This window comes from Olea europaea, chromosome 9 (genome assembly GCF_002742605.1).
Source record: "Olea europaea var. sylvestris chromosome 9, O_europaea_v1, whole genome shotgun sequence".
Lineage (NCBI taxonomy): Eukaryota > Viridiplantae > Streptophyta > Magnoliopsida > Lamiales > Oleaceae > Olea > Olea europaea.
Window position 1 is genome coordinate 5,925,071 of NC_036245.1, and position 27,251 is coordinate 5,952,321.

General features: G+C 36.4%; 1 protein-coding gene across 1 annotated transcript; it reads left to right on the top strand.

Annotated features, from left to right (window-relative positions):
* The first annotated feature begins 6,492 nt into the window (after window positions 1-6,492).
* On the top strand, window positions 6,493-13,722 carry LOC111399503 (thioredoxin-like 2, chloroplastic). The gene is made up of 4 exons (XM_023026857.1): window positions 6,493-6,988; window positions 11,236-11,418; window positions 12,666-12,830; window positions 13,382-13,722. Exons 1-4 carry the CDS (start codon window positions 6,776-6,778, stop codon window positions 13,517-13,519), a joined length of 699 nt encoding a protein of 232 aa, XP_022882625.1. The 5' UTR covers window positions 6,493-6,775; the 3' UTR covers window positions 13,520-13,722.
* The last annotated feature ends 13,529 nt before the right edge of the window (window positions 13,723-27,251 follow it).

Below are 27,251 nucleotides of genomic sequence, written 5' to 3' on the forward strand. Positions count from 1 at the left end.
GTACACACGAGAATGGGATGGTAACATGTGTAAAGATGAAAGGTGATCTGTGGGTAGTGCCACATATCCGAGTCAATATGTCAGATGTGATAAAAGTTTGTGACCCATAAATATATGCAAATGGATATGTAATACCGCTTGGTCCTTATTTATGGTCTTTATCGCCATATCAACCTGCTCATCAATTTCAGAGTCCTTCACCACACCAGCTATAATAGTATCAAACTGCTGCTACTGCTGTATGTCTTTGGATAAAAACATATGAGGCAGATTAACCACATTTGAAACGATTGGTGTTGAAGCAATAACCAAGTCGAGAGACGAGTCGAAGAAAAGTACGGATATTCAATTTCATCAGCGGGTCCATCTTGTCCTTGCCTTTTTTGTCGATTGTTTGTTGAATATGGGTGACCTGATACAACACAATATTGATTGTCAACCTGAAGTAATGACAGTAAAAAGATTTTTGGTTATAGAATTACGTACCTTCTCCTGCTGTGCTGTAACTCCAACACTTTAAGCTCTCCTCTTCTCAATGGTTTTTGCCAAAACTTCATCCATCGTACTCGATATTAAAGAAGTAATGTAAGCGGGCAGTGTCATATTCGATCGTATTTTCGTCATGTCCAATCGAATTTCACCTTGGACACGGATAAGTTGATCAATCTTACTATTCATATCTTCTTTTGTGACTTCATATCTTTGAGCTACACTATCAACTATTTATTGTTATAATGAAGTTCAGTGATCTATCTACATAACTCCTTTTTCAACTGGTCAACCACCTGTAATTGAACAATAGAAATGTCTTCACTGGAAATGACTGAGATGAATTACTATAGATGAAAACTTATGACAAAGTGAAATGTGCATGGATCATCATGAACTGTGACCTATGATGTTAACTTTATACCATGTTACTTGTGCTCCCAAAGGTGTGTTTTCAAAAAATGGGGAAGATAGAATTGCAACTTGTGTAGATAGAATTGCAACTTGTGACCTATGCAAATATATGTCATAGGTTGTGACCTGTGCAAATATATATGTCACGTGTTTGTGACTTGTGACCAGTGAAAATATGTATGTCATATTTTTGTGACTTAGAACACAACAATATGAGATGTGAACATATTTGTCAGTGACATGTGATTAGACAATAGTATGTGTCCTGTTTTGTTTCATCTGTGACCTGTACACACAAGTCTATTACTTATGGAAATACGTGTGTGTTCTATGACTTTAATGCATAACCACGTGACCTATGATTGTGACAAATTAACCAAAAAAATTTGTCTTCAGAAATAAATATATATCGAACGTACAGCCAATTGTGGTTCATCATCTGCACAAGTATCTTGCAGCTAGGTTGGAGTATAGATGTCATGCCCCTCTGGCTTGGTAGGAGAATATTCCCGCGTTGCGTGCTTTTCAATTGGTGAGTGGAAATAGGAAGATGTCTTCTACCATTTTGGTGGTGTATAGACGAAATCATCATTGTCATCATCTTCAACATCACTCGAATGCTCTTTATGTCCATCTATAATCATTAACAACCGTGTTGTGGGTTTATGAGATTGGATAGGCGCACTCGTGCCTGCATCGCCTTGATCTTCAAAGTACAAGTCCCCTCGTTAGTGTGGTTCCATTGGTTTCTTGTATGAAATACCGCTCATATATGGAACTGGCATCTCATCATCAGACGAGACAACATAACATACTTCAATCTGCAACAGTGATATAATTGATTAGCATATTAATGATCCAAACACGCATTGATTATCAGTGTTTGTGACCTAAACACATTAAAAATCATTATCGTGTTAGGGAAACTGCATGACCTGACATCATGAATGTGTCATAGAATTCATTTGTGTGATTTGTGAAACATGCAAAGTCCAATTCATATGTGGTTGAGGTGTACATATATATGTGACCTTTAAACCAGATATCATGTTTTGTGACCAGTAACTTCTGATTACGATAGCAATGAACTACATTCAAGAACAAAATTTTTCACACTTACATCAAATTAGGAGAAGAAATCTTCATCCAATTTAACAGTAGACGGTTGTGTTTTGCAAGGTCCAAATCACAATGCGGGGGTGCCTATTCCCCACCTTATTGGGAACAGGTCCAGTAAGGCTTGGAAGTGATTCATATATCCAGACATGAAATGCAATAAAAAAAATCTTTTTAGTTTGTAGTAGGGATTCTATGACCTAAACCCTCCTTGGGAGATTTTATAGACATCTCAAATAACTATTTACCCAAGGGAAACCGAAACATACAACACATTATTTTGAGCATTCTCACATGAAAATCAAAACAACCACATTATTTTATCTATGAACATGATCAGCGCCTTGTCACAAAACTGAACATGTTTCATAAACTGAGACACAATGTCCTCACTTCACACAATAGTCACATTCTCTACTTAGTATACACACAACCATCTAATAGCAAACACAAAGTACTGTATAACAACCATATCAAAAAACATGGCACACTCTCCACACATTTTGTATGTTCAGTCACTTCACACACTTAAGTCACAGATGTAATCGAAAATTGGTCACAATGTTTACCATATTCTCTTCACAGTACACATAATAGTCATACGGATCACAATAATCGAATAGTATTTCACAATTGAATATTCCCCCACCAATAATCCACTACTCCATTCAAAATCACTCAACAATTCAAAAATGAATTACCCATATGCTCACTTAACTCAATGGACTACAGAGAACCCTTACATTGTTCGATTTTCTTTTTCAGGATTTGGCCGGAGTTTTAGGGGGTTGCATCGTGAACACGTTTTTCGACTTTTGGACTTTTGGAGTTCCGTTGGTGGCTTCCAGATGGACTGTCGATTTTCTGTTGTGACTTGTTTTCGTCATTTCCAAACCCTTACAGCGCCTTCGTTCTACACGCTACAATGATGGCCCTATTACAACCTTCATTTTTCCCGCTACCTTCTTTTCGCTTCACATGTGAATAAAAACTTGTTTGTATAATGCAAAACAATCAAAGGTTGCTTTAGTTAAATGAAGAACGGCTTCTAGATTAGGGTAAGTATCGATTTACATCGATTGATCGTGGAAGATTGTGCATTGCGCTTAAGTGGTTTAAAAGATATTGTTCCTTATTTGAAAATTTTCTCTCTCCATTTTAACATAAAAATGGGAAATGGTTATAGTTAATAAATATATTAAAATCTTAATAAAGAATTAAATACGACATGTTTTTTGTATTAAGAAACTTAATTCCTTAACAATGAAAATTGAACATAAAAAACCATGGTGGCTGTAATTTCGACTTTTTTCTTTTGATAAACCAGGCCAACTAAACTAGTCCTCATGAGTTGCTGTACTGGACAATAAACACTAATATGAGACGTCTATTATGAAAGACCAACCCATCAATCCACCAGGATCAAGCAAGCTACATTAACTTCGACTTTTTAACAAACTAAGATATTCTGGACCCAGATAACTCAACTCATTTGACATCATCACTATTTAAATATGATGAACAGAGAGAAAAGAATCACATGCCGAATCAAAACTTCTCATCTTAAAAAAATGGTTATGAACGTGTGTAGTTTTTCATTTGTTATGAAAGTAAGATCATTAGTTGCTAGAAAGTCATATGGGCTTGTTTATTTATTTTTCCAAAGTATAGGATCAAACTTCAATTTAAGAAAAGTTGCATGTTTGAGTTTTCAATCGTCAACTTATAAGTTGGAATTTGAGGTTTAAAGCATTAGTGCGATTTTTGGAGTCGAGTCAATTCTCAATTTTTATTTGTCAGGCATATGAACAAACACTAAGAAAACAAGGACGATGAGTATATGAGGCGTTAGGCTCTCAATGGTTAGCGAGAATGAAAAAAGACTCATCTTTTATTGCAGGTGGCACGAGATGACTGCCAGTTCACTATGCTAGTCGTTGACTGGAAAAGAATAATCAACCAAAATGGATTAAAAAAATAGTGGGTGAACAGACACTAAAAAACAAAAATAAAAAATTTAGGTACATCTATTTTGATTCTCGACCTTTTTTATTGGACTTTAATTCATTCGGCATGTTAGCTTACTTTAATTCATTCTAGTTATTAATTTTACTTTCACCTTCATTTATGTGTGTATTTTGTGCATTTACTTGTAGTAAGATTTCCTTTTGTTTGGTGGTATTTAAAATCTGTTAAGACTTCGTTATTGTGGTGGTCATTTGATATATTGAATAAAAATTGTGGAGATTATTATTATTATTATTATTATTATTATTATTATTATTATTATTATTTTATTTTCCAAATATTTGTCTTTGATTGCTATTCAAGGACTCGACTATTTTAGATCGTTGGGTTTGTGAATGATATTGCTTTTCGACTGTGTCAAAAGTTTAATATGCCTGAATAACAAAAAATAATTTGGTCAAAATGTTGAAATTTTAATTGGCAATTTGGCATAATTAAAAAAAAAATGTATCTCATGTTAAAATTTCGACACTTTGAAATTATAATTAGGTGTAAAAAATTTTAACAGTTAGATAGATAAGAACTAGGCTTATCTATGCACCCTTTAGCTTAGTAAAAGTGCTTCTTTATTGTGCGCACCAGTATTGTTATATCTGTTGGGACCTTACAAATCAAAGAAAGACAGCCACCAAGAGAATAAATCTGGACTTTCTAAAAGTTTCATCAATGTTTTCTATTTATATTAACATTTAAAACAATTAGATACTTTTTCAAAGTTTTCGAAACATGTGTGAAACAAAGCATCAATCATTCTCATCCCTATCTCGTCAAATATTTTTGTCACCTTGCCTCGTCCCCATGCTCGATTAAAGCGGGACGAGACATGGATGATGGCGAGGCAGGTTTCATGGTCCCGTTTATTTTTTGTTTTTGTTTTTATTTTTTATTTATTTTATTTTTTGTTTTTATTTTTTATTTATTTTATCTTTTATTTATTTTATTTTTTGTTTTTATTTTTTATATCTTTAGTTAGTAAATATTGTTACTTTTTTTTTTTCAATTTATTAAGAATAACTTATATTTTCTTTAAGAATGACGACAAATATTTTATTTTTGTTTAATAAAAAATTAAATTTGAAGTTAACTTTAAATAGAGGGGGTAAGGTAGTGAGGCGGGAAGGGGACTATATTTCCCATTCCCACCTCGTATTCATTTCGGGACAATGATCCCTGTCATTTTAAATGGTTAGGCAGGTAATCCTTGTTCCATTCAAAACAAGGTTCCGCGAGTATTGGATTGAACGAGTTTTTTTGTTATCCCTATTTCCTACACATTAAAAATGTACAAGGTTAAGCAATGCATATGTCCTTTCCGTTTAATCAAAATTCCCTTTTTTGAGTTGAATGAAATAATCAAGTTTTAAAGTACTTTTAAGTGCATCCAAACACAGCCGTATCACGTTGTGGCAACAGTAAACAACAACTAACAAACAGACAAAATTGAAATCAAAATCTTATTTGGGTGTGAAATTTCAATTGAGTTATTAAAATTTTAATTTATCGTAATTGAGTCCCTAAATTTAGTTTCAATTGAGTCATTAAACTTCAAATATATTTTAAAATTTCACCACTTCTTCACCTATAGCATACAAATTTATAAAAATTGCTTAATTGACAATCATGCCACAGTGGATCTTAGCTTTTCTTTGCGTTAAAAGTAGTATTTAAATATATATATATATATATATAAAAAAAAAAAAACCTCTTCTTTTGATCTTTTACGTTAAAAATACTGCCATAGCCCTCATTATCGTTTTTGTTATTAAGTATTGTAACAGTTATGTAGAATATCAATTAAGATATAATCAAATTCGATTAACTTGAGAAACATGAGCGATAGAATATGTTAGAGTAATACAATTTAAAATTAAAGTGAAGTTTAATCCCTCGATTGATGAAATTTACTTGACCCATGTTGATATTCATTATTTAAAATTCATTTTTTCGTACTTATTTTTAATGATATATTTTTTTAATAAAATAATTTTACATATAAACTCAAAAAATTTCTTTATTCTTTAACTGTAAGATTTTCTAAGTCATTATTATAAAGTTTATTCTCCCAAGAAATAGAACTTAAAATCGTTTTACAACCCTGAACCCTAATAATAATAATAATAATAAAATGGTTTGCCCCTCGGGATATAGTCGAGTGGTGCAAACGACAATAGTGAGGTTTGCTGACAGTCGCAGTATGGGGGTTCCATTTCTGACACATGAAATTGAACTCCTTGTAGGCACAGTGTATAGGCAGCTCTTGTTCCCTGACCTGTTTGGGGTATATCCCGCGATTTATCTTTCTCATAAAGCTCGACGGGACGATGGGGACCCTCAAGATTGAGGTTCAACCTCTCTTTTTTTTCTTCTTTTTTTTTTTTAATAATAATAAATGACAAACCATCGATCTTGTCTTATGTATTTCCACTTCTTATATTATTCTGGTTCACACAATTAGTTCTCACTCCAAGGCACCCACAAAGAACACGAATTCAGAGACGGACCAAGAAAAATCTAAGCCTTGTTGGCTTTGATTTTTGCCTTCATTTTCTCATTGATGTAACATTCCCCTATACACACCCGACCACCGTATATATAGAGAGAACTGTTGAACCCATAAAGCCAAAGGGGAAAAAGAAATTTTTGAAAATAATCCAATTGTAGAACACACACATAGACGTACATGGTTTAAAGAGGAAAAGAAGTTTTTATATGCTGTGTGTTTTCTGAAATGGGTGATGTGATTAGATTTTCCTGCAATTCACTGACTTTTTGTTCTTCGATTGTGACTGCATTTTCTTCGTCATTGAATTCTTTTCAACCGATTCTTCCACCCAATCAAAGGCTACGTAAAGGGGTGGTTTCTGTTTCAGATGCTTCCTCTGTTATGGATTCTTCTTCTTCAGTTGACTTTAGACCTCGCAAGCAATTGGCATCTTTTAAGGTACGGACTCTACTTTCTTGAATGAAATTTTTGATATGGGCCTGTATTTTATCCCCTTTTTTGGGCTATTTTCAATGGCTGACGCAACATAGAAACCAATCAAGAAACTTTCTCTGATGCTTTTTCTTCTGTGCCATATACTTCTGGATTTTTACTTAATTGAGTTTGGATGGCAGAAAAGTAATTTTAAGGCTCACGTTGTTGTATTTAAATGGTCTGAATAAAGATTATACTTGTATATACGTAAATTTATGTGCTGATGGTTCTAGGTTATAGATGAAATTTTTCATAGCTATACAAAGTATTCAACAAAATAACACAAACTATTATACATGGGCAATAATAACTTTTGAAAATGCCACATGAGTTACATAATGACAAGGAGTTGAACATTAGGCAAAGATGGCTCGAATTGGTAAAGGATTATGATTGTGAAATCCATTACCATCGAGGCAAGGTGAATGTAGTGACATACGCTTTAAGTAGGAAAACAATAGGCAATATATATTCAGATCTTAACTTTGATATACATTACTACTTGTTCACTGAAATTTAAAAAGTTACTTTTTGTTCACTAAACTTTGCTATAGATTACCGAAATTTAAAGGGTTACTCATTGCTTATCTAAATTTAAATAAAGTTACCCATCAATTACCCTTATCATTTACATCAATGTTATATATAGTAAAGTTCAGTGAGCAATGAGTAACTTTATTCAAATTTAAATGAGAAATGAATAATCTTTTAAATTTCAGTGAGCAAAAAGTAATCTATAGCAAAGTCCAGTGAGCATGAGTAGCTTTTTAATGATCGGTGAGCAAGTAGTAACTTAGCCCCGATTTGTCTTCCATCATTTGCCCATTAAAATGAAAAATATAATAGTTATACATTACATCAAATCATCATATTTGACTTTGACAATTGTTTGCCGAATAATTTTCACATATGTATTACATCTTTTTATGGTATTGCAGAGGTCTAAATAAAATATGTACAATTGGAATGAAAATCCCCTAAAATCATTACGTGATTTGTCAAAATTCTATTTTGGAAACTAAATAATCTCAAATAGACTTTTTATCTCTTGTGTGGAGTAGGGAACAACTATATTTTTCATTCTTATTCTTACATTAATGTGGCTCAAACATGGCCTTATAGCAAAATTCAATGACCATTGATTAAATTATCTCGTCTAAATATATATTGCCTATTGTTTTCCTACTTAAAGTATATGTCACTATGCTCGCCTTGCCTCGATGGTAATGGATTTCACAGTCGTAATCCTTTACTAATTCAAGCCATCTTCTTTGCGTAATGTTCAACGCCTTCTCATTATGTAACTCATTTGGCATTTTCAAAAGTTATTATGCCCATGTATAATAGTTTGGGGTAATTTTGTTGTACACTTTGTAAGTTTTTATCATGCTTGTTTCTTTTTCTTTTTCATTTTTTTTTTCATATTTGTAATTTATATAGTTTGAATGTCTAAAAATCAATAACAACAAACTAGTCCCTATTCTCGAAAATTTCGGCCGATTTTGAATTTTTTTGTACGATGTTTGATCGAGTTCTACATCTACTTAAAAGTCTAAAAAATCAAGAGAGTTTCCATCCAGTTACGATGTTCTTATCTTTATCCTCTTCATATCCTCAGTTATTTTGGTGAGTGCTGACCCTTATCTATGAGATTAGGCAAAATTTCTATCTACAATGAAGTTTGGCAAATTCCAAGATCCACTAAATAATTTATCAAAATGATTCCTCCAACTTTCTCTCTGAGAGAACAAACTCTTAGATTGTCATCCTTTTAATGAATTCAACTTTGTTTGAATCTGTATTTCTCTTTCTTTTTGCTTAGATTCTCCTCTGTTCTTAAGATAATTAAGTAGTCATATGACCTAAAACCATATCTTAACTTCTCTTCCCATGGCTATTCAGATCTCCTCCACAAAAATCTTATATTGAGTAGGATTACCTTATTCAACCTATCCATGTCTTACCAAATATTTACCTTAGCTAGCCCCATTTTGGAGCATACATGCTTCTTGTTCTAACACAAGTCTTAATAGTATAATCATATCCCCAACCAGTTCAATTTCTATTACTTAATCTTGTAAAACTGATAATTATTCCAACTCCATGTACACTCTTTTCGTTATTGATATAGTTAAGATTATATCTCATGTTCCCTAATCATTTCTCTTATACTTAGTTCACCTTCAGTATGCAAGGCATGGTGCCTTTTTTCTTGATCTTTGCGTCTACTAGTTCTAAGGATTTTTGCAAAGCACATCTAGATTCTGAGTTCCTGCCCCCAATTCTATTGTCTTAGACTGATATCCTTTTTTCATTAGAGTGAGGAAACTTACACTTCTCAATAAATCTGAGCATATGTCTCGTGTTGCTTGTGGGGGTATGCCTTGGCTCTGAATTTGATGCATTTAACAAAACTCATGAAGGATTCACATCATAATGTGAGAGTTTTGTGCTGAACCTTAATATTTTGGAAATAATTTGGTTGAAACATTAAATTCAAAATATTTAATGTAATATGCTATTATGATTAATTGGGCGAATTGGAAAAGTCCACAATAATCCCATAGGATGTTAAAGCCCATTAGAATATTTTAAGCGTGTAAGAGTCGTATTGAATCCCACATTGAAAAATTACGAGTTTGTAACTTGTTTATATAGTGAAATACCTATGAGATAGTAATTTAAAACTACTAGCCACTAATGCCTTAGAGCATCTTGAAGAGACTTTTTTTTCTTTATATTTAACACTTATTTTTACTACTCCCAGAAATGCTTATTATTTTTCTCTATATTTCATCTATGATTTTAAGGGTTGGCTCTTTAAAATAAAGAGCATTTTATGTTTAAAGAGTCTCTTACAAATGTTCTTAAGCCAAAGCTAGCCACCACTAGGGTCAAAGCACATTCGCGCATATCGCAAAGGGTGTAGTATGTGCTTTAGAGATGCACTTTGCACCTCGCACGTATGCATCATTAAGGAGATTTTCTTTGGTATACCTCGCACCATCTCGTTTTTCCTTATTTCTTCATTCATTTTCTTTGTTATAATTGTACGGGTCATTTTTGGATAACATACTCCTCCTCCTTCATATAAGCTCGGGGCACACTACGAAGAAATAATGATAGAGTTTCTTAAATATGTAGAATGTAGATGAAGTCAAGAAAAATTTTAGATTCTGTTGTGGCTTTACATGATTATAAATTCGGAAAAAAATTAACTGAATACCTTCAATAAAGTTTCATCCTGAAGGTAACTCATTTTGCTGTCTGAATATTCAACTGGATAATTTGACTCGTAATGGTCTAACCATCTAGTACTTTCACTACAATGTAATAAAAGTTTGTGATTGGCCTACAGTAGCCCCGCCCCCTCATCATCTTGTTTCTTTTTCTATCCCATTCCCTTTTGCAGCTATAGTTCCCCATCCCATGAAGACGTGTTAACAATTTGATAAAACATATCTTAAAGATCTAGACTCTCTCAATTATCTGCATCTATTGATATATAAAAAAAGTGCCACTGGAGTTTTGTTGAATATATATATGTATGTATGTATGTATGTATGTATGTATGTATGTATGTATGTATGTATGTATGTATTTTCATTATTCTTGGTTTCAAAGCTTCTCATTGCCGCTAAAGCTGTAAAAGAAATAGTTATTTGCTCTTGTAGACATGATAAATTCAGTGTTGCCCTTTTCTGGTCCTCGTAATCTCTCAATGATAGACTGATGATGTAGTCGGCTTCCATCATCAGATTTGCAGGACTTCTATTTTATGTTAGTTATGTTAAATGAATTTGTGAGTCTCATAATTTTCCCATCTGCCTTACAATTATTCATGGAGAAACAGGGCATAGGCAGGATGATATAGTCAGAAAATGACAAGTTATGTGGTGACGGATGATCTTCTTCAGGACTTTTTGGATTAGGATAATATCTTTTGGATATTCTGTAATTGAAAAAATTGGGCCTCTTGGCAGTTTTCCCATGATTAATTTTGATGTTTCTCTCTGTCCATCCTGTGTTTTTGCTATTAGAGTTAGGAAGCTTTCCATTTTGTGATTTTAAAACCTGATTAGGCTAATTATTATATCAAAAACTATGTCTCTTTCAGCATACTTTTCTGCTTGCATACGAGTTTTTAAATTTTGCGTGCCAGTTTCATCTTCTTAAAGTTAATTATGACTCTTCGCTGGTGCTTTATTTAGGTACATGCAACTGTTACTGAAACTGAGCAACCTAAGTGGTGGGAAAGGAATGCAGGCCCCAATATGATTGACATTCACTCAACACAAGAATTCTTAAATGCCTTGAGTGGGGCTGGGGACAGACTAGTTATTGTCGAGTTCTATGGAACATGGTGCGCTTCGTGTCGAGCACTATTTCCCAAGGTAATAATTATTACTAGTTAATTTTTCAGTTCTAATTAGCAGTGTCATTATTTTGATAACGAAGTACGCTTCTGAAGTTAAATGATCAGTACTGAGAAACATAGGTTAACATCTGCAGTCAGTGATTTAGAGTTACGTATACCAACTTTAACATTCATTATGTGGCCTTTTATAGATCAGAAATTTGTACTCTCATGAAAACTTCAAATTTTAGCTTGTAAAAGACTATAAATGAACCTCTTCTATAGTGCCTTGGCTTCAAGGTGTAAGTGATCAGGGTAAAAGTTTCTAATTCACACTCTTTGCGGTTCAAGTCTTATCATTTAAGGGAAGGAATATTTTCCGGACTTGAGCCAGAGATTTTTACGACATAGATTCTGGGTTTAAAGTTCTACTGAATCTTCTAATTGGGCTTCATAACTTGTTTCATAACTAGCTATTAACAGATGGGATGCTATTTGTTTTTTGCTTATTTGTGAGAGGATATATAGATGTTGCATGTATAATGTCAAGCTAATCTCCAATATCCAAGAAGTGTTTGATTTGGTCGTCTTGACCTGTTCAACGGGTGATAAATGTTCTGGTCTAATCAAATTATCATGTCTTTGCGTGTTGAACGGGTATAACTACGTCCTTAATGAAACTAAATCAATAGATCTACGAAGGGGCTGCAAAGTTAAATGTACTTCAACACTGTATTTTAGAGATATGCATGCAGGAGAGAACAGTTGCGAAACAGTTTAATTGCCATAAGCGAAGCATAATGTATTGTTCTTGATGACACTGTGATGCGGAGAACAAGAAGAAGAACAACTTGAGGAGAGAACAAGAAGAGAGATTTAGGAGGAAAATTTCAGTTTTATTCAATAATAATGTATCTATTACAATCAAAGAACCCCTTTATGTAGCATTCAATCTAGAATTAATAAGGAAATTAGGTTCTTCTTTATAAGGAAACAAAATCAATTGTCTTAAAAATCATAATAAAAGGCAATATTAATCAAAAAGGAAAATACTATAAAATCATAATTGACTTAATTTGTTCTACATCTAGAATATACCTTCCATGTTGCATAACTCTGAGATTTCGAAACTAATTCTGTACACCTCAGTTTTGGAATGAGCACAAAGATATTAACATCATCTCTTTTCTTAATAAAAATACTGTTTTCTGGACCATAGTTTTTTCATGTGATGTCCAGACCTCAAAAAAATAAATGTGAGTCAATAGTGTTTTTGATTATCAGCTATGCAGAACTGCCGAGGAACACCCAGAAATTTTGTTCCTGAAAGTCAATTTCGATGAAAACAAGCCTATGTGTAAGAGTTTGAATGTAAAGGTACTTCCTTATTTCCACTTCTATCGAGGAGCAGACGGACAACTGGAGTCGTTCTCTTGTTCTCTTGCAAAAGTAAGTAAATTTGAGTGTATATAATGCTGCTTCCTTGATTGGGCTTTTGCTTATTGTATGCGATCTAATTTCGATGCATAACATTCAATACTATTCATTGGATTCTTGTGATTCAAAGTATTTAACTTCAAGATTTGGGAAATGCTTCTCTTCAAATATTGAATTGCTATAATACCAATGTATGGCTCCAGTTGGTTTTCTTTCTGTAATGGTTAGAGGAGGGACCAATCTCAAAAGGGGTAATAATTCGGAATATGTGAACTGATTCGTGTAGAAAGTGAAGAAAAACAGCTATCCAATGTCTTCTTAGTTGCACCCCCATCTCCATGGGTGGAACTTAATACACCTGAACCTGAACCTGAACCTGAACCTGAACCGACAAATCAATTAGGTTTTGTCAAGTCTTATGCAATGAGAAAGTCTACTAAATTAGCTGCAGGTGTCAGTTGCAGTTGCTTAGGAGTGTCGCCCCACCCCAATTGGTTATTAGCAATCCGGGAAACATCCACATTTTGTTGATTATATATAAATATTTTGTTTGTCTTTCACAGTTTCAGAAAATAAAGGATGCCATTGTGTTGCATAGTACGGCTCGTTGTAGCATTGGTCCTCCTAGAGGTGTTGGGGATCTCAACCTCGAAAGTCTCTCAGCCCCGAAGGAGAAGCAAACAGAATCTACTGCAACGTAGTACATCCTTAAATTCAAGCGATTGTCTATACCAACGCATGTGTTTTCTGGTCTTTAGGTGAACCCTCAAGTTTTTAATGATTGATTTTGTGTGATTGCAATTTACTGTACAAAACTTCAGCATTCTTGGATATATAGTATGGCTTGTGACCATGTAGTAATCTCATTCTTGTCTCAATAGAAATGTATTTTTATGCCATGTCACTTCTGATTTGGTCACTGTCACTACCATTGGATATTCGATTCTGCTTGTCAATACTTTATTGGAGATAATAGACCATGCCCCTCGCCGAATTTTCCCGACTCGTAAAAGTGTATGCATAAACTTTTGGCTTAAACTTTATATTTTATAAACTTTTACTAAAATCTACTAAGTATGATTTTTAACAAAACAAAATCGAGGATTATGGTGCATTTGATTTGTTATTTTCAAGTCGTTCTCAGTTTTGCAAAACGTTGAAAACATGTTAGATATGATATTTTTGAAAATGCATTTTTGAAAACTATGATAAATTTATAACATAAAAGTCAAAGACGTATTTTTGACAATTTGAGTGTTTCCAGTGAAAATTTTGAAAACACTCAAAACAAGAAAAACAAACATTTAAATAAAATTTAAAAAAATTAAGAAATATAAAATATAAAATTATAACCAATAAAATTTTAAAAACTATAAAAATTAAAATTGATAACTTCCAAAAAATAAAAATTTTGAAAAAAATAAAATTATAAAAAAAAAATTCTTAAAATTTATAAAAATAAAAAATAAAAACATTTCTATCTAATGATTATTTAAATAAATTTTTTAAAAAATATTAAAATGAACACATACAAATATATTTTTAGACCATCTCATTAGTTTATATTTTTTCCCCCTATATTTTAAAATTAATTTAGTATTTATTATTTTAAATTTTTTAGTGTGAAAAAATATTATAAGATTCACTAACTTTAAAATGTCTACAATACTTCATAATATATTAACATAAAATTGTTCTATTATTATTGAATAATCAAATTTAAAGAATTAATATATCATAAAATAATTTTTCAAAATTTCAAACCAAACTGTTTCTAGTATTTGGTTTTGAGAAATAATTTTTCAAAATGACAAATCAAACGCATTGTTAGAAATTTTAAAATAGACACTCAAAACAGAAAATAGAAAAATAAACTCAAAACTCAAAACTAAAAATTCAAATTAAAATACAAACCAGACGGGTCCTTAGCTTTTTATGAAATGGTTAAACTATTTCTTTGTAAGTTACAACATTTATGAACGGTTATGGGTTTTGGATGAATGGTCATACCAAACGCTATATATGGAGCTCTTTCACAAGGTCTTTCATGTTATGGGCACAACATATAAGTTTCTAAACTCCCTCTAAATAATGTTAACATTTTAAGATGAAAATTTAGGTTTTAATATAATATCAAAGTTCATTAAATTCAAGTGAATAAGATCCAACTAAGATTCAAACAAGCACCCGAATTTTAAAATTGATGCTCTCAAACGAACCATTATTTTGATAGAACATATTAAGTTGACTGATAAATTCCAAAGAGATTAAGTATTGAAATATTATTAATGTATAATTATTAATGTATAAATACTTGAACTACTTCACTTAACGAAATTAACATTTTAAGATGAAATTTGAGCTTAATATTTTATATATAATTAAAACAGTATTGTACTCCCTCAGTATTTTGCTACAAATAAATACCTTTTCTGTAAAACTCCTGCAAAGTTCATGTCCAAGATCGGTGATAATAGGCACAAGTTTGGTTTGCTAGTTCTTATGTGATTGAGGTGTGCTTCCATAGGAATGGAAATTCTTCCTGTCCTAGAAAATAATTACTAATAATCTTGAACTCAAGGAGGAGCAAAATTTTGAGATCTTGAATTATTTTTGAGAAAATAATTACTAATAATCTATTAACTTGTTTACTTTCTTATCTTTATCTCTCTATCAGTACGAAATTCTTGTCAATTGAGTTAGCAAAATTTATTCCTCTTTCTGCTCACAAATTTCTAGTCAGTTGAGGTAGGAAAAATAATTTTTCCTTTAATCGAAGAAAGTCAAGACCATAGTAAACCAGAAAGGAAAGCCTCTCGGAGAACCTTTTTGTCGCTGTTAAAGTCGAGAGAGAAGTCTCTAAAGTCGCTATGGTCGGGGCTCTCCCTCACATTTTACAAATTGAGTTTACAAAGAAACTCTTCTTTTCTATCTCAAAGAAAATGTTAATATTCTCTTAACTATGAATTGCATAATAAAGTGGTATAGTTATTCTATCTACACATATCGTTCTGACTATAAAGATTTATGATAGATAAATATTTATTTGAATGTCATGTTTCCCATTCTTCATTTAAGTACAATATTTTCGAAAAATATTGTATAATTATTTTTTGAAGAAGAAATAATCTAAATTAATATTTTAGTTGAATATTGTAGAATTTATTAAAACAGAGTGTTTTATTTGGATTATTTTATTACTCCTAAAGAAGAAAAAATTCTCACAATAACAGTCTTTAAAAATAATAATGTATTATTATTCATAGATAGAGACGGATCTAGGATCGACAAAAAAAATTGAGTTTATGTGTAAAAATGTTTTATTGAAAGAATGTACATTTGAAAATGAATTTGAAGATTAATTTTTATATAATGGGGCTAAAAGTAGCTTTAGATCAATAGAGGTTGGAACTCTCAAGAAAGGGGACCATTAAGGATTTGTTTCTTAATGACTATAGCATACAAGAAGCATAGAGAAAATTGAAAATAACACATACAGAGTATAATAGACAAGATGAAATCATTTGAAAGAGCAGAGCTTAGAACCTTTACTTTCCATCTCTAATGTACTCACTCTAATGACCCTACCTTATGTATGATTGGTCAAAGATGAAATGAAAATAGCAGGTGTAGAGATGCTTTTCAAGTGTGGAATCTTTTTGTTCTTCCAATTTGACTCAAAACTGATCGAACCATGAGCGCGTTGAAGAGTGCTATAAAAGGCCTTGAAGGACCGAAATCACGTATATGGCAAAATATAGGAATGGCTTGTGGCTAGGGGTTAAAGGCCATCCAAGATATTTTGTGGACTATAATGCATGAAGAATTTGAGGAGTTTAAAATCACTAACAAAATGGTCCCCATTTGTGCAAGTTGATCAAAGATGTATTAAGAAAAGGGCTTCCTCCAATAGTGCAGGACAGTAATTTAGAGGTAGTTAATTATGCAAATTAGAGGATTCTATGAAAGTGCAAATTGTCCATATCCATGGAGTGGATTCAAGAAGATATTTTGGTCAAGACGAGACACTTTTGCCTTGGGGAAAATCATAACGGTCAAAATTGACATGTGTTATAGTTTGACCTAACTTCTAATGGGTATTGGAGTTTTGATTGAAGTGGTCTTGAAGAGATCAAAATTATGGACCAAAAAGAAAAGTCGTTACATTTTTGCTAGTCTACCGCTAATTGGCTGCTTGAGCAGCATATGCATATTTTCTCCTAAGACTTGTCGTTCGCCTGGCGCCCAAGTGGTAGAGCTGTAGCTCACCTACCACTAGTGACAGGGCTAGACTAAGCCCGTTTCATGTTTTGATGTGTTTTTGGACCTTATTCATCTACAAATTGATTTCTAGGGTTCATATATACAAGTCACAGCTTGTTTCGTTTCCATAACATTTATACAACATTTTGAGAGATTTAGATATTAATTGAGAGTGTTAAGATCTTGATGTAATCACAATTACTATTGATTATAGTAAATCTCTCCTCCATTACCTCTGCTTTTTTCCCATTATGGTTTTTCACATAAATTTTGGTGTTCTTATTTTGTATTTGTTTATTTCATTATTGTTATTATCTTACAATTCATAACAAGTAGTATCAAATCAAGGTTGAGTATTCCGCATGTCAACGATGAAATATGATATTTCTTTATTGAATCGAGACACAAGATTTTTATGGCAAGTTAAGATATAAGCAGTTTTCACGCAGATGGATTTGAAGGAAGCCTTGCTTCACTTTGATAAGACACCTTTGATTTGAACATAATGAAGGTAGCATTTCAATCTCAAATTCATCTACATCTATCAATCAAATATGTTGACGTCAAAATTTGTAAAGATTAATCTTGAGTCAATTTTAAAAAAAGGGCAATCTTCCTTTATTATGAAAAAGACCAAAATGTATGTCTAGAAAACTAAATTGTGTAATGTGTTTGCAAGAAAGTTCACTTGTCCTTAAAGAGAACCATTTCCCTACTATTTGTACATGACTCCAGCCGAAATTATATCAAATCAGCTACAGGACCGAGCTCGAAAGTCTGGTCGTCGAGTTCTCCTGTGATTGGTTGACGAGGCCAGTTGCCATGTACCAATGTTCTTCTTAGGTAATGATGGCCTGCAAGAGGTTGGAGATTCGGGGCCTTGGATTGATGGCTTTGGGCGATGATGATGTCACCCTCTACAAGTGTATGTGATTGAGAGGGTGATGTGACAAGAGAAAATCATTGTGTCTCTTGAGACCACGACGGCAGTATATCGAGCTGAAGTTTATGGTCAAACTCACATATGCCTGAGGCGGGGCCTGTGAATGACTCATATGAGCCCGGAGTTCGATGGTCAACAGTTATCTCGAGTCAGTTCTGTTTATGAAAAGTACTGATCTCTAGTGTCGACCTTTCTTTTTCTCTAGAAATGTCATTTATGGTAGGGCCAAGTGTTGTATTTTTGTTGGTATGAGTTGTATGGCACTTATAGTGGCTTCTTCGAGAAGCTTGGCCATGAAACTACATCGTTTTGGTCATAACGATTTTGAGCCATTCATATCTCCCACCATTTTTTAAATGAACGGTCCAGATTTAGAATCCCTTGGTTTTCCCCTTTTAAATTCATTTTGGCCTTTCATTTTTACCATTTACTCTGCACGACTTTTCTTTCAAATGTGATGAACAAAACTTCTGAGCGTATTGTCCTATACTTTTTGAGTGAGGTCCTCAGTTCTCAGTCCTCCAATATTCCTCTGCTTCTTCTTTTCATCCTGTAAATTCATAATTTTCTTACGACCTTTGCATGACTTCAAACGAGTCTAGGGTTCATTTCTGGGGAACCAATAGGAAAAGTCCATCTCGTCCACTTCAAGTAATTCATCAAGTTGTCAAGAGGTCCTAACTCTTACCCCATTTCTGTTACTAACCCAATCAATGTAGTCCCATGGATTCAGGCCGTAAGAGCTTGAAAGGAGGGGTGGTTGGGTTTCATGAGGTCAGTGAAGGGGATGGCCAAGAGGAATGGGGACTAGTTCATACAAATCAGTTGTAACAAGTGATTCGCTGGCGAGCTGGCGATCTAAGTATGGCATCCCTAGCTCGGTAATCATGAAAATCCCCAAGCTTTCTGACCGGGCTAACGCTCCCCTCGAGGGATGCGTGGCTCTAAACTCGGCCATTCTGCACGTCAACCTTAGGCTTTCCATTCCTAGGGTTATACGAAATTTTCTTTCTTTCTAGGGTATAGCTCTCACTGGCTGATGAACTCTGATAGCCATCTTGATTTTGTGGGACAAGTTAGGAAATCCTGAACTAGAAGTAGATCAATTTAACTCTCTGTTTACTTTTAAGGAAAATGGGAAAAATTTGAGGTGGTGGTACACTAGTGTAAGACTGAGGACGGGAGGTTCTCTTGTGTAGGATACTCCATCCTGCATTAAGAAGTGGAAAGAAGAGTTTTTTATGTGTCGCAGGGATGGCAGTTTCATCCTATCAAATTGAATAGGGAAGACGCTGTTTCATCCCTCTACAATTCATTGTGTAAGTAACGATTCTCTGATGTTTACCTGAGGTAATAGGTGTGGCGGGACTAATCACTCTATTTTCTTTTGCAGACTATAAAAGGACGACCTTGACTAAGGACCTAGAGACGTGCTGAGGAGATCAGGGCCCTTCCAAAAAGACAGAGGTCCTGCAAATACGTGATCTCAGAGACAAACCTCTTCCAGGCAGGTTTGATTCAGGCAGAGGCTAAGACACGTTTGAGTTTGAAAAGTTCACATCTATACCTTCTAGCCGAGGTAAGGATTAAGTTATTTTTACTATACTGCGATTGGGCTATTTTAAGAAGCTGGGTTATGTTTACTTTGGTCATATTTCAGCTGACCAGCCCGAAAAGTTAGGATACAAAGTGCCCAAGGCAGCGGCTGCGGCCAAAGGAAAAAGGAGATACTACAGTTCGGGCTGATAGCCATTCTGAAGAGACTGAGGAAGAGGCCCCTCATTTGAAAAGGAATCGATTTGGTACGCCAGCTGCGACCACAATCCCTGAGGCTGCACCTCTGCTAAGCTCGCCTCTGGTGTTTACCTTTACTCTATCATCCCCAACTCTACCTTTGCTAGCTCCTACTGCTCCAATTGTTGCTGCGACCAACTCGGCTAGATCGCAAGATAGATTTCTAGATTTGCAGAGGTTGAATTTGGACGCAATACTGGGTCACCATCCTGAGATTTTTCTGGACTATCTCTGAGCTCCCCACCATCGAGAGAGACAACTTCTGCGCTTCCTCGACCCTTACAGGACTCAGCTAATCTACTTACAAGAAGTTGAGGTGAAAGGGAACAGGGCTACCTACGTGAGATGCCCATCGGTGAGGCCCTAGTAACTGCACAACTCCATGGTTATGGCTCTGTTTTGTACATGATGGCAGTGGAGATAAGGTACTCCCTTCGATCTGCAGTACTTAGGGGTTTATGTTCTTACATACAATTAGTTTGACTCATGAATTTTGGTGCTAAAACAGGTGAAGGCCGAGCTTGATAAATTGCTGGAGGCTAGGGACCAATTTCTTTGTCTTTATAATAGCATAGAGGCAGAGATAGCTAAGTTTGCTGCAAAGTAGAAGGATTATGAAGATAAGCTCAACAAAATGGGTGAAGAGCTGAATGTGAGTCTGGCTGCCGAACTCCAACTGGCAGACAATAATAAGGTAATGAAGATTTGGGCTGAAGCGGTAGAAGAATACTGAAGAAGAGCGAGCCCAAGCTTGGGAGGCCGTTAAGAAGGTGACTAAGGCAAATGAGAGGGCAAAAGCGACGATCAAATGAGTGGAAGAGGCTGAGACGAAGGCTATCAGGGCCGTGGAGATCTGGAGATCGTCCCCTGAGTTTGATGCCTTAGCTCAGGATGCCTACGTGGTGGCTCTAAAGGAGATTGTTAAGTACATTTGCCAGGAAAGGCCCAGGTTCGACATGGCCTTCTTAGAGGGTTTTCTCGAGGAGCAAAGGAGGGAGCTGAAAAGGCTGTCTGCATCAACGGGAGTTTGGATCTCTCCTGCTGATGAGGACATCAGAGAAGATGCCCCTGCTCCTCAAAACCCACCAGCTTCTTAGGCTATTCTCCCGTTTTTTGTCTTTGGTTCTTGGTACTTTTGTTATGTTTGCAAACAATGTTTTGTTTTTGAACTGAAATGGTTTGTAATGGGCAGTTTATATTTTATTGAAGTAGCAGTATCTTCGTGGTAAATTATTTCAAGTGTCTCATTTATTTACGCATGTTTTAGTTCGCCTTTTGTTAGGTTGGTTTTTAATGCACACGCGAATTTAAATCTACTTAAGTATGGGATAGTTCCTTAGGCAGCACTTGCGACCTTAGCTTGGTCTGCGTATAGAGCAGGGCTTCTAAAAATTCCTTAGGAAAAATTTCGACTAGATGTCGCAGCACTTGAACTTTATCTCGGCCGGCGTATGGAGTAGGGCTTATAAGAATTTCTTAAGAGAAATTTCGACTAAGCGTCACAGCACTTGCAACCTTAGCTCAATTTTGCACAAGACATTCAGAATAAGGGGTTCATTTTATTGATGCAACCAACATTACAGATGGGTTTACATTTCATGAAAGACTTTCCATGCTCACTGATACTATTGCCTCAGCTGTTCGGAATTCCAAGGGTGGGGTAGAGGCCTACCTCAGGTCTTCCAATTCATATGCTCTTTTTGGCAGGATCCTTGTTACAAGGTAGGGACCTTCTCAGTTGGGGCCCAGGTATCCATTTTCAGCCTCCTTCGTGCTGAGAAATACCTTTCATAAGACTAGGGATCCTATTTCGAATTCTCATTTTCGTAGTTTTTGATTGTAGTATCTGGCATTTCGCTGCTTGTACACAGCATTCCTGAGTTCGGTACTATTCCTCTTTTCTTCCACAAGGTCGAGTTTCCTGCGAAGAGCCGCCTGATTGTTCTCTTTGTTGTAGGCAGCTGTGCGAAATGATGGGGTGCCGACCTCTATTGGAATCATAGCTTCTACACCAAAGGCCAGCGAGAATAGTGTTTTACCCGTACTGGTTCTCGTGGTGGTGCGGTATGACCACAGCACACAGGGAGTTCTTCAACCCATTTTCCTTTAAGCGCATCAAGTCTTGCCTTCAATGTGTGCTTGATGATTTTGTTAGTGGCCTCAACTTGGTCGTTGGCTTGCGGATGGTTTTGTGTGGAGAAGTGTTTTTTTTATACTGAACTCTTGGCAAAAATTTGAAAGACGAGCGTTATCAAACTGTTTTCTGTTGTCAGTGACGATCGAGTGGGGTCTACCAAATCTGCATATGATATGTTTTCATATGAAATTGGTTATTTTTTGTTTGATGATTTTAGCAAGAGGTTCCACCTTAGCCTATTTGGTGAAATAATCCACTGCTACAATAGCGAACTTAACTCTACCTTTCTCATGGGCATACGTTCAATCAGGTCGATCCCCCACTTTGCAAAGGGCCAGGGGACGACTACTAAGTTCAACTCGTACGATGGCACTTTGATGATAGCGTTGAGGGCATCTCGCCTTATTGTGGGCCAAAAATATCCTTGGTGTATGATTTTGTGGGCTAAGGATTGTCCACCAGAGTGGCTTCCACACATCCCCTCATGCACATCTCACAGGGCATACTGTGCTTCTTCTTCATTCAAGCACCTTAGCAAAGGGGTAGACTATCCCCTTTCGTAGAGGACATTGTCCACCAAGGTGTACCTGACCTGATTTGAAGCCTTCTAGCTTTGGTTATATCGTCGGGGCATTCTCCGATCTTGAGGTGTGAAATGATTTCATCTAGCCAGGTCGATTTGTAGTCTATCATCATGAGGGTCACCTCAGCTAGTTTGGTGGCGAGTTGTGATATTCTTCCCACCGAGATGCCGTCAAATTCTTCAATCCCTTTGCTAGTGGACAATCGAGCCAAAGCATCAGCATGACTATTCTGGGATCAGGAAATCTATCTTATCTAAATAGTTTTGAAATTTTTTAGTTCTTTCATGACAACTTGGAGATAACCATCCATCCTTTCTTCCTTGGCCTGGAATAACCCATTGATCTGATTGACTACCAGTTGGGAATAGCTATGTAGGATCAAACTGGGGATTTCTAACTCTATTATCATCCTGATTCCGGCAATAAGAGCTTTGTATCAGCCTTGTTATTTGACACCCCAAAGTCAAATGGTAGGGCTTCACAAAACAGACATCGATACAGGCTCAATAAGACAACTCCTGCTCCCTACCTATTCCCGGTCGATGAACCATCCACAAAAGGTTCCCAGGGGACCTCTTGTGGTGGTTCCTCTCTTGGTTCGTTGTGGAATTTCGCAACAGAGTCCGCGAGAGCTTGGCCTTTGATGGAAGTGTGAGGTTTATATCTTATGTCTAATTGCCTGAGCTCTACTACCCATTTAACCATTTTTTCAGAAGGTCTGCCTTAATGGAAAATTGGTGAGGACCTCGACAAACTGCTTCAAGAAGTAGGGTCTTAATTTCTGAGCAAAGATTACCAATGCATAGGCTAGTTTTTCCAACAGGGAATATCAGATCTCGGCCCCTTGAAGTGCTCTACTCATGTAGTAGACAGGGTACTGTGTTCCGCCTTCTTCCTGAATTAGGACGGCACTAATGGCGCGTTCTATAATGGCTAAGTATAGTTTCAAAACGTCGCCTGCCCTCGGCTTTGATAGCACGGGGGGTCGACCTAGCAACTTCTTTATTTTACTAAAGACATCTTAGTACTCGAACTTTTTTCCTCCACGTAGTGTGTCGAAAAAGGGCTTGCACCGATCTGTAGATTTTGACACGAACTGGCTGAGGATAGCTATTCGTCCTATTAGATTTTTCACTTTTCTTGGTCTAGTGGGGGCTTTCATGTCGATGATAGCTTGTATCTTTTTCGAATTTACCTCGATTTTCCGGTTGTTCACCATGTAGCCCAGGAATTTTCTCGAGCTGACTCCGAAGGCACATTTTCTTGGTTCAGCTTTATTTTATACTTTCTTAGGATATCAAACATTTCTACTAGATGTTGGCAATGATCTCTGCCGGGGTGTTTTTGACCAAAATATCGTCAACATAGACTTCCATAGTTTTTCCGATCTGCTAAGAAAACATAGAATTCACAAGCCACTAGTAAGTGGCTCTAACGTTTTTTAGACCAAATGGCATTACCCTATAGCAGTAAAGACCTTAATCGGTGACAAACGAGGTATGTTCCTGATCTGTACCGTACATCGATATCTGATTGTATCTGGAGTACGCGTCCATAAAGCTGAGTAATTCGTGTCCAGCAGTGGCATCCACCATTTGGTCTATTCTTGGTAGAGGAAAACTATCTTTAGGGCTTATTTTTTTGAGGTCAATGAATCTATACACGCTCTTCAATCTCCATTGTGTTTCTTTACGAGGACCAAACTAGCAATCCACTTGGGATATTTTGCTTCTCATATGAACCCATTGCATAGTAGCTCTACACCTCCTTGTTAAGGTTTCGTATCTCTCTGGGTTCAAATGATGGAGTTTTTGCTACCTTGGCCGAACTGTAGGGTCAACGTCCAGCCTGTGGTAAGCAATTGTGGGATTGATCCCTTTCATGTCTTTGTGGTTCCAAGCAAAGACGTCAAGGTTTTGCCCGAGAAAATTCACAATTTCACTTCAGATTGAGGGCTGCAGCTCTTGCCCTATCTTGAGTTCTTTCGATAGGTCACCAACACAGACTTGTACCTCCTCCAATTCTTCCAAAGGTTCTCCTTCTTCAATTTTGGTGTGCAGATCTAGTGAATCGAGTTCGGGTTCCCATGTGTGGGCCATATACACTCCTTGAGGAGTGCGTTGATGGCTGGTATAGGCTTTCAATTGATATCCTTCAGCAAGTTCTCTGTTTTCTTTGATTTCGCCTACACCATGAGGCGTGGAGAATTTGATCGAATAATGGTATAGGGATAACAGGACTTTGAAGCTTAATATCAAGGGTAGTCCCATGACAGCATCATATGGTGATGGAGTATCGAATACCACGAACTAGAAGTTCATTTTGATTTGACGAGGTGCTGATCCAAGCTCAACGGTGAGTTTGATTGACCTTTTAGCCATGGTCAGGGCTCTACTTAATCTAAGGACCATATTAAAGTACGGTCATAGGAAATTGGTAGGTATGCCCATCCATTTGAGAGTGTTGTTGAAGAGAATGTTGATAACACTTCTTATGTCCACCAAAACTTTTGGGATGGTTACGCCTACCACAGGGATTGAGACTGTCAGGACACCTGGGTAGGGGTATAGGTTGGCTTCTTTTTCGTCAAAAGACAATCGATCGTCTATGGGTTTCTTGAGGTGCTTTTTTTTATGCTGATTTCGAAGAGATCTACAACAAGGGGCCTCTTTAGTCTAGCTTCCACAGTTCGCGCATTTGGCCTGCCCCTTAGCATGTTGATTTGGGGTTTGGGCAGGTCGATATTGCACGCCCTAACTTTGGCTTGGTCTCCTCGCACAATTCCAATCCCACAGAGAGTGGGAAAATTCATAGAGTAATGATAGATCGAAGTGGCCGCCTTTAGCTCAAGTAATATAGGCCGCCCCAATATGGCATTGTAATTGGATGGCAGGTTGACAATCACAAAACCAGCCAGAATCCTTCTTTGATGAGGAGCTTTACCCAGCTCTACAATGAGGACAATCTGACCTCAGCCTTGATAGGATCTTCAGAGAACTCTTGTAATTTCCTTGGATATGGCTGAAGATAGCGCTCTGATATTTCCAACTGCCTTAAGGCTCGTTAGTATAGTATACTGACTGAGCTCCAATTTTCTAACAGCGTTCTATGCACTTTTACCCCGGCCACTGGCATGGTGATTACCAGGGCATCACTCTGGTCCTGGAGAATCACTTGGGAATCCTCCTCCGTGAACCAGAACCATTCAAGATCTGTACTAATCTCTGGAGTTCGTTCTTCGTATCGTTCTTCGTAGTTTGGCATGATTCGTGCATCCCGGGCTCGTCTGTGCCTCTCCATTCTGGACCCTTCAATATATCGATTTCCTCCGACCATCATTCTAATCTCAACCCACAAGGTGGATTGCGATTAGGAATTATCCACTGAGCTCTTGTAGTAGGTGCTTGCTGCAGGGGCGGCTGTTGTAGAGGTCAATCTACCTCTTTTGGCTTGGCAACGAATTCTTGCAGTCGTCTTCTACGAATCAAGGACTTAACTTCCTCTTTCAACTCCTAGCAACTGTCTATGTCATGTCCTACTATCCTATGATATCGACAGTATTGCCCTTGGTGGTATCCCACCTACTCGTTCTTCTGGGCTACGACGAACGGAATGCTTCTTTAGTGCCAGTTTACATGAACACGTCTTCTAAGGTGGCTTTAAGTGGATGATACTCTCAAAATCTGTACGACTGAATTTTAGGGTGATCTCTTTCTATCCCATCATTCCTTCTTTCGAACTGAGGATTTCTATTCAGCTTTTTCTCTTTCACCGTATTGCTGAGGTCGGGATAACATCTGGCTTCCTCTTGATCAGAGGTTGCCTCTTAGGTGCTTATGTATTTCTCAGCTCGATTCAAGAACTCACGGTAAGTTCTTGGTCCGTCCTCATGCACTGACCACCAAAATCTCATTTTGGGCCTCTGCCCATCGAGTACGACCATAAGTGGGGCATCATCAGATATCTTTACCACTTTTATGGATTGTTTATTAAATCTGCTTAGATAGCTTTTGAGGGATTTACTTTTGCCCTGTTTAATGCTCACCAACCATTCTTTGGGCATGGTTCTAGCTTTGAAGCCCATGAACTGGGCCAAAAATGTCGTGGCTAGATCGTTCCAGTTCTTAACCGACCTCTGATGTAACCTCATAAACCTTCTCTGAGCTTTATCTCCTAGGGTTAGGGCAAAGCGCAGTACATGATAGCATTACTTTCCTCTTGCAGCTCAATCCACGAAGTGTATTTGTCAAGGTGGCTAAAGGGGTCTCCCTCTCCTTCCTATTATGTCATCTAGGGAATCTTCAATTTTTCCGACAATAGCTTGATAAGGACATCTTCAATGAAAGGAAAATGTCTCTTGGTGAGGTAATCTTCGGAACCACCATTGTTTTTGGCCTCCAGGTCAGTAATGTGTCTTTCTAAGGCACTCATTTCAAGTTCTGCTTACTCCAGATGACGTTTTAGCTCAGGGTCAGTGTGCCTTCGTGTAGGGGTTAGCGAGTGCTGAGTTCCCAACGTGTCAAACACACTTCCAGTTCTTCTAGCAGCGGGCTCCATTACAGGGACGACTTCTGGAGGATTCTCCTCTTAAGAAGTGAAGGGTCTTCCTGGTGGGGAGACTTTTGGCCCTTCTCCTCGCGGAGGATTCTACCTCGGTGTCTACTAGGGACAAGTGAGCTTGGTTTCATTTCAATCAACTAACTACATTTGTT

Bases quoted from the DNA above. Each gene is read 5' to 3' on its own strand.
- LOC111399503 (XM_023026857.1), top strand. From the start codon at position 6,776: ATGGGTGATGTGATTAGATTTTCCTGCAATTCACTGACTTTTTGTTCT. The intron at 6,989-11,235 runs GTACGGACTCTA...TGCTTTATTTAG, and splicing joins AGCAATTGGCATCTTTTAAG to GTACATGCAACTGTTACTGA. The intron at 12,831-13,381 runs GTAAGTAAATTT...TGTCTTTCACAG, and splicing joins TCTCTTGTTCTCTTGCAAAA to TTTCAGAAAATAAAGGATGC.